The sequence below is a fragment of the Natrix helvetica genome (genome assembly GCF_964273705.1).
Source record: "Natrix helvetica genome assembly, chromosome: Z".
NCBI lineage: Eukaryota > Metazoa > Chordata > Lepidosauria > Squamata > Natricidae > Natrix > Natrix helvetica.
Genome location: NC_138554.1, coordinates 1,828,626 through 1,836,752, shown reverse-complemented (window position 1 = coordinate 1,836,752; position 8,127 = coordinate 1,828,626). Strand labels below are relative to the sequence as shown.

Genomic DNA, 8,127 nt, shown 5'->3' with positions numbered 1-8,127 from the left:
TCTTCCTTTCCTTTTCTTTTCTCATCTCCTTCCTTCCTTTTTTCTTCCTCCCTTCCTTCCTGTCTCTTTCCTTCCTTTTCCTTCCTCCATCTGTCTCTTCCCTCCCTCCGTCCATGTCTCTTTTCCTCCTTCCTTCCTCCTCCCTTCTGTTCTTTCTTGCTTCCTTCCTTTTCTATCTCCTGCCTACCTCTCTCTCCCTCCCCATCTCCTTTTTCCTTTCACTTCTCCCTCCTTCCTTCCTTTTTCCTGTTCTGTTTTCCTCCTTCCTCTCTCCCTCCCATCTCCTTCCTTTTCTATCTCCTTCCTTCCTCTCCCTTCCTTTTTTCTCCTCCCTTCTTTTCCCTTCCTTTTCTATCTCCTTTCTTCCTCTCCTTTCTTTCTCTATCTCCTTCCTTCCTCTCTCTTCCTTTTCTATCTCCTTCCTACCTCTCCCTGTCCCTCCCCATCTCCATCTTCCTTTTCTATTTCATTTCTCCTTTTCTCCCTTCCTTTACTCTTCCTTCCTTCCTTTTCTAACTCTTTCCCACTCTCTCTGTCCCTCCCCATCGCCTTCCTTTTCTTTCATTTCTTCCTCCCTCCTTCCTTCTTTCTTTTCTATTTTCTTCCTTCCTTCCTCTCTCTCTCCCCATCTCTTTCCTTCCTTTTCTGTTTCCTTTCTCTCTCTCTCCCTCCCTCCCTCCTTTCTTCTTTCATTTTTCTTCCTTCCTTCCTTTTTTAATCTCCTCCCTCCCTTCCAGAGTGTGGCCTGTTTGTCCGACATGCCCACAACTCCGCAGTCACAACTCAGGCTCTTTCCGGAGGGAGTTCCACGCTGCAGTTAGCGTTGTTTGGGAGAAAACAGTAGAAGAAAAAAGGAGTACAGCCAGTCCTCGACTTACGACCGTCCCTTTAGAAACTGAAGTGAGAACAGCACTGAAAAAACCATTCTCACACTTGTGGCCATTGTCACATCTTTAAAATTTAGGCACTTGGCAACTTGCATTTTTTACAAAGGTGAGGGACCTCCTCAGCCGGCTTCCGACAAATAAAGGAAATGGAAGAAGCCAGATTTGCTTAACGACGGCGTGATTCACTAAACAACAGTGCCCCCCCCCCAAAAAAATGGGCGTGACTCCCTTAAGAACTGCCTGACTTAGCAACAGAAATTCAGTCCCCAACTGGAGTTGTAAATCAAGGACTGGCCTCTATTAAGTAGATTTGCTGATTTATACATTGATTCATTCACAGGCAAGTCCTCGACTTATGACCACAAGAGAGCCCAACTTTTCAGTTGCTAAGTGAGACGTTCGTTAAGCGAGCGTCGCCCTGCTTCACGACCTTTCTGGCACACTGAGGCCGTCGTAATTGTGAGTCAGTTGCCAAGCCTCTGAATATCGGCGCAAGCGGCAACGGTCGTAAGTGTGGGGAAAACGTCCCTGTTTTCAGCACCGCTGTAACTTTGAAACGAAGCCGTTGTAAGTCGAGGACTGCCGGGGAGCCCAAACGGAGCAACAAACCCACCTACCATTTCAGCCAGGTCTCCCCTCTCCTCCGCGTAGAACTCCAGGGGAAGGTTGTATATCCGCAATACGTTGTCGGCACTGTTGGTAACCAGGCAGCTTCCATCGGGGGCCCTGAAGAAGGAGGGGAGGGGGTCAGAACCCCCCCCCAAAAGAGGGTCTCCCCCATTCAGGAGGGCTTCCGTCCCCGGCCTATCACGCGAAGCGAGTCGGGTTTGTTTCAGCCACAAACAGGGGGAGGACGATCACACAAAAAGGGAGAAAGAAAGAGAACGAGAAGGAAAGGAAGAAAGAAGGAAAGAAAAGGGAGAAAGAAAGAGAAAAAAGAAGGGAGGGAAGGAAAGAAAAGGGAGAAAGAAAGAGAAAAAAGAAGGAAGGAACGAAAGAAAGGGGAGAAAGAAAGAACGAGAAGGAAAGGAAGAAGGAAGGAAGGAAAGAAAAGGCAGAAAGAAAGAGAAATGGGAAAAAAAGAAGGAAGGAAAGGGGAGAAAGAAGGAGAAAGAAAGAAAGGAAGGAAAGAAAAGGGAAAGGGAAAGAGAAATGGAAAGGAAGGAAGGAAAGAAAAGAGAGAAAGAAATAGAAATAGAAAGAAAGACGGAAGGAAGGAAAAGGGAGAGAAAGAGAAAGAAAGGAGGAAGGAAAGAAAAGGGTGAATGAAAGAAAGAAAAAGAAATGGAAAGGAAGGAAGGATGGAAAGAAAAGAAAGAAAGAAAGAAAAAGAAAGGGAAGGAGGGAGGGAAGAAGGAGAAGAAGGAAGGACTACAAACTTGGCATTAGACGCAGCTTCAGAGGATAATCCAGGCCTAGAAGGGACCCGAAGGTCATCTAGTCCAACCCCGCTCCAGCACATTGTTAAAGCGACTTTCCGTCTTTTGATTCCCCCGGTCACATGACTATGTAGTCACGCCCACCCAGTCACATGACCCCCCCAAGCAAGCCACGCCCACCAAGCCACGCCCACTGATTAGGGGTGACATAATAACAGAATTCCAGTATTGGGGGGGGCTGCCCCAAAGAAGAGGGCGGGGCACCCATTCTCCAAAGAAGGCTGGAGAAGAAGCAACCTGGAATGAAGGAACTTCCTGACAGGGAGGATAATTCACCCGCGGAACTGCTTGCCACCAGAAGTTGTGAGTGCTCCCACACTGGAGGCTTTGAAGAAGAGACTGGACAGCCTGGCCTAGGGGCTCTCCTGCTCAAGCAGGGGGTTGGACTAGAAGACCTCCAAGGCCCCTTCCAGCTGATGGAGGGCAGTGGGAAGGGGGCCACCGGAAAAGCTCCCCGCGCGGCTACTCACCACTTGCAGCCCTTCAAGAAGTTTTCTGGGGCGCGGCTGTACTCGGCCCAGGAGCCTGTCAAAAGCCGGGGGGCCTCGGCGAAGTCGTACGCTGGGAAGCTGGGAGACAAGAGGAGAAACGCGCCGGTCGGTCGCATCTGGCGAATTAATCTACTCACTGCTCCTAACTGCCCCTATCAAGGCTGCTAACTAACCTGCCTTCCGCTACCGCCGAGTTTGGGACAGGAAAAGAAGCTGCAAGGAAATAACCAAGGACCCCACAGTCCTCCTCCTCCTCCTCCCTGCAAAACCCCACTCCCTTCTAGCACTGATGGCGTTACCTAGTTGGGTCATGAAACGTCTGCAAGGAAACCACTAAGCTCAGAGGAGCATCCAAGACCCCAGAGTTGTCCTCCTCCTCCTCCTCCGTCCTTTCTCTCCTCCTCCCGTTCTCCTCGTCCCTTTCTCTGCAAACCCCACTCCCTTCTAGCACTGATGACGTTCCCTAGTTGGGTCATGAAATGTCTGCAAGAAACCCAACAAGACCCCCCCCCGCCCAAGCTCAGAGACCCCCTCACTAAGCTGCCTTCCCCCAACCACCCATGCCTCAAAAACAAGGGCCCGGAGGCCTCCAAGGTCCCTTCCCAGCAGGGGTGAAATGCTACTGGTTCGGGCCCGAACCGGTAGTAAAAAACACTAAAAAAAAAGTTTTTTTTTAAAAAAAAGTTCCGACACAGCTGATCTTCAGAACTTTTTTTAAAAAACTTTTTAAGCATTTTTTTTTTACTACAGATTCTCCTGAAATGTAGGGGTGGGGTCCATTTTTGCTCCCAGCAGACTTCCCTTCCCTGAAGCCTGCTAGGCCAAAAATGAAGGGGGGGGGGGATGCTGAGAAAGAAAGAAAGAAAGAAAGAAAGAAAGAAAGAAAGAAAGAAAGAAAGAAAGAAAGAAAGAAGGGGGAAAAAGGGAGGAAGAAAGGGAACGAAAGAGAAAGAAAGAAAATGGAGAAAGAAAAAGAGAAAGAAAGGGAGGGAGGGAAAAAGGAGGGGAAGGAAGGAAGGGAAGGGAAGTGAGAAAGAGAAAGAAAGAAGGAAAGAAAGAAAAGGGAGAAAGAGAAAGAAAGAAAAAGAAAGGGAGGGAGGGAAAAAGGAAAGGAAGGAAGGAAAGGAAAGGGAGAAAGAGAAAGAAAGGGAAGGAGGAAGGGAAAAAGGAGGGGAAGGAAGGAAGGGAAGGAAAGGGAGAAAGAGAAAGAAAGAAGGAAGGAAAGAAAAGGGAGAGAGAAAGAGAAAGAAAGAAAAAGAAAGGGAGGGAGGGAAAAAGGAAAGGAAAGAAGGAAGGAAGGAAAGGAAAGGGAGAAAGAGAAAGAAGGAAGGAAGGAAAGAAAAGGGAGGAAGAAAGAGAAAGAAAAAGAAAAGAGGGAGGGAGGGAAAAAGGAACGGAATGAAGGAAAGAAAGAAAAGGGAGAGAAAGAGAAAGAAAGAAGGAAGGAAAGAAAAGGGAGAAAGAAAGAAAGAAAATGGAGAAAGAGAAAGAAAGAAAAAGGGAGGGAGGGGAAAAGGAGAGGAAGGAAGGAAGGAAAGAAAAGGGAAAAAGAGAAAGAGAAAGAAAGAAGGGAGGAAGGAAGGAAAAGAGAGAAAGAACGGAAAGAAAAAGGAGAAAGAAAGAGAAAGGGAAGGAGGGAGGGAAAAAGGAGAGGAAGGAAGGACTACAAACCTGGCATTAGACGCAGTTTCAGAGGATAACCCAGGGCTGGAAGGGACCCAGAGGTCATCTAGTCCAACCCCGCTCCAGCACGACATTGTTAAAGCGACTTTCGGTCTTTTGATTCCCCCGGTCACATGACTCTGCAGTCACGCCCACCCAGTCACGTGACCACCACCCCTAGCAAGCCACGCCCACCAAGCCACGCCCACGGAACCGGTAATAAAAAAAAAAAGACTTCCCCACTGCTTCGCCCCCCCTCCTCTTCTACGCCCACATTCATACCCCTAAACCCAGCTGTGTTCCATTCAGAAGACAGGCCGGGAACCCGACTCACTAATATTCCCCTCCGTCGGTCCACGCTCCCCTTTCCTCCGCCGCTTCCTCCTCCTTCTCAGGGGGCGGCTTTTCCTCGGAGTCCCGCACAGCGTCCTCTAACTCTTCCCCCTCTGGAGAAAGTGGCCGGACAGCTGGGCTTCCTTCGTCTTCTTCAGCCCCGTTTCGCCCCGGGACCTTAGAAGCTGGTCCAGATGTTTCTCCAGCATCCCCACCGCTGTCGTCGGCCAACTGGGGCAAGGCCGGCATAACCGCACCCTCCGCAGGGAGTTCGACATCCATCAGGATCCTCGTGCCAAGGCTTAGGGCACTAAGCGAGACTCTACTTCCAGAAGCCTTTATTCCTGGCTGGAGGCAAAATTCCCAGTTCAGCTTGGGGAGAAATCGGATTTATTCATCCCAGCTTAGGAAGGGAAAGGAGACCAAGAGGGAGATTTCTGCAGATTTGAAAAACAAAACAACCCCCCCCCCCCAAATATCAGTGCTGTTAATTATGTTGAATATTAAGCAAGTTAATATTCTGCACCCCAAAAACAAAATTAATTTAGTAGCCTGATGAAGGTTTTCCTTGTATTGGACAAAGTGAGGAAATGGACATTTTAAAACCAAGATACTAGTCCTTTGGAATACAGGCAGTCCTTGACTTACAACTGTTCGTTTTGGGACCGCTGAACGTTACAACGGGACTGAAATAAATGGGATGGATGAGCGTTTTTCACACTTCACACGCGGGCATACGATCAAAATTCAGACACGTGACAACGACTCATATTTACGACGGCCACTGTGTCGCGTGATCTTCTTTGGAGACCATCTAACAAGCCAAGTCAATGGGGAGAGCCAGAGTCACTTAACAACCGTCTGACTAACTAAAGAACCGCAGCGATTCACTTAGCAACGGTGGCAGGAAAGGTCGTAAAACGGGGGTGACATTCACTTAACCAACGTCTCACTTAGCAACAGAAATTTGGGGCACAACCGTGGTCGTAAGTCAAAGGACTGCCCCCACTGTCATCAAATTCATTTATAATAAACTATGAATTAATAATATTAATTTAATCAATACATTGAGGTGTCCTTCATTACATCAACAACTTTGCATATAATAGTGAATTATTACACAATTCAATGAAACAACAAAAATGTCTTTCATTCATTTATGATTAATTTAATAGATACGAAATTAAGAGGTGTCCCATTCCATCAATAAGTATGTATAATAGAAAATTATTACACAATTCAGTGAAACAACAAACTAAGGGGTGTCATTTATTATTTAGAATGATTAATTTGATTAATACTAAATTAAGGGGTGTCCATTACATCAATAACTTTATGTGTAATAGAAAATTATTACACAATTCAGTGAAACAGCAATCTAAGGGGTGTCCTTTTTTTATAATGATTAATTTAATACACAATAAATTAAAGGAGTGACGTTCATTACATCCATAATTTTATATATAAGCATACATTATTACCCAATTCAATGAAATAACGAATTAAAGAATGTCCTTCCTTCATTTATGATTAATTTAATAAATAATAAAGGGGTATCCATTATATCTATATCTATGTTATATATCTATATATCTATCATCTATCTATCCATCCATCCATCATCTATCTATCATCTATCTATCTATCTATCTATCTATCTATCTATCTATCTATCATCTATCTATCTATCTATCTATCTTCTATCTATCATCCATTAATCATCTATCCATCCATCCATCCATCCATCCATCCATCCATCCATCTCTATCTATCATCTATCTATCTATCTATCTATCTATCTATCTATCTATCTATCTATCTATCATCTATCTATCTATCATCTATCTATCTATCTATCATCCATCCATCATCTATCTATCTATCTATCTATCTATCTATCTATCTATCATCTATCTATCTATCTATCTATCTATCTTATCTATCATCTCTATCTATCTATCATCTATCTATCTATCTATCTATCTATCTATCTATCTATCATCTATCTATATATATATATCTAGTATAGTAAATCTATCTATCTCTCTCTCTCTCTATCATCTATCTATCATCTATCTATCTATCTATCTATCTATCATCTATCTATCTATCTATCATCCATCCATCATCTATCTATCTATCTATCTATCTATCTATCTATCTATCTATCATCTATCTATCTATCTATCTATCTATCTTATCTATCATCTCTATCTATCTATCATCTATCTATCTATCTATCTATCTATCTATCTATCTATCTATCTATCTATCTATCTATATATATCTAGTATAGTAAATCTATCTATCTCTCTCTCTCTCTATCATCTATCTATCTATCATCTATCTATCTATCTATCTATCTATCTATCTATCTATCTATCTATCTATCATCTATCTATCTATCTATCTATCATCTATCTATCTATCTATCTATCTATCAATCATCTATCATCTATCTATCTATCTATCTATCTATCTATCTATCTATCTATCTATATATATATATATATATCATCTATAGTAAATTATTGTCCAATTCAATTAAACTAAAGAATGTCCTTCCTTCATTTATGATTAATTTAATAAACAATAAAGGGGTATCCATTATATCTATATCTATATATCTATCTATCATCCATCCATCCATCTATCATCTTTCTCTCTGTCTGTCCATCCATCTATCCATTTATCTATCTATCTATCATTTATAGTAAATTATTGCCCAAGTAAACTAAAGAATGTCGTTCCTTCATTTATGATTAATTTAATAAATAATAAAGGGGTATCCATTATATCTATATCTATGTTATATATCTCTATCTATCATCTATGGTAAATTATTGCCCAATTCAATTAAACTATCCTTCATTCATGATTAATAAATTAAGGGAGACCACCGTTACATCAATTAACTTAATGCATAATAATAAATAGCTCAGATAAATAGATGGAGATCCATAAATCGATTTATAACAAGGAATTATTAAATCCATTTGATGAAATAACACATGAAAATCGGCCACCCTTCAAATTGAGCTTCCTGACCCGGCGTTGCGGCGTAACGGGAAAGCATTGACACGCGTCTGGCTGTGCGGGGAGGGAGGTCGACACGTGTTCAACGTCGTAACGGTGCGAATGATACGATGCGTGTAGGGTTAAGGAGCGCCATCAGGGGCGAGCTCCGGGCCTCCCCGCGGCAGCTTTCTCCGGGAGGAGGAGGCGAAAGGCGGCCCGCCTTCTCCTTCTCTGCCAGAAGCTTCTTCCCGGCGTTGAGGCGATGGGCGGCGAAAGGGGGCCACCATGACAGTTCGG

At 43.7% G+C, this 8,127-nt stretch overlaps 1 protein-coding gene across 4 annotated transcripts in view; it reads right to left on the bottom strand.

Annotated features, from left to right (window-relative positions):
- The window catches only part of LOC309401043 (telomerase Cajal body protein 1-like), a 15,448-nt gene extending 7,321 nt beyond the window's left edge, over window positions 1-8,127 (bottom strand). Inside the window, exons 1-4 of one of the 4 annotated variants that reach the window (XM_081969982.1) lie at window positions 7,839-8,127; window positions 4,814-5,160; window positions 2,797-2,895; window positions 1,505-1,691 (exon numbers count right to left, since the gene is read on the bottom strand). In XM_081969982.1, coding sequence (XP_081826108.1) covers window positions 1,505-1,691; window positions 2,797-2,895; window positions 4,814-5,094 — 567 coding nt within the window. In that variant the 5' untranslated portion in view covers window positions 5,095-5,160; window positions 7,839-8,127. Of the gene's footprint in view, window positions 1-1,504; window positions 1,692-2,796; window positions 2,896-4,813; window positions 5,250-5,456; window positions 5,627-7,838 lie in introns of those variants that run through there. The other 3 variants (XM_081969980.1, XM_081969981.1, XM_081969983.1) reach the window with 3 other exon arrangements.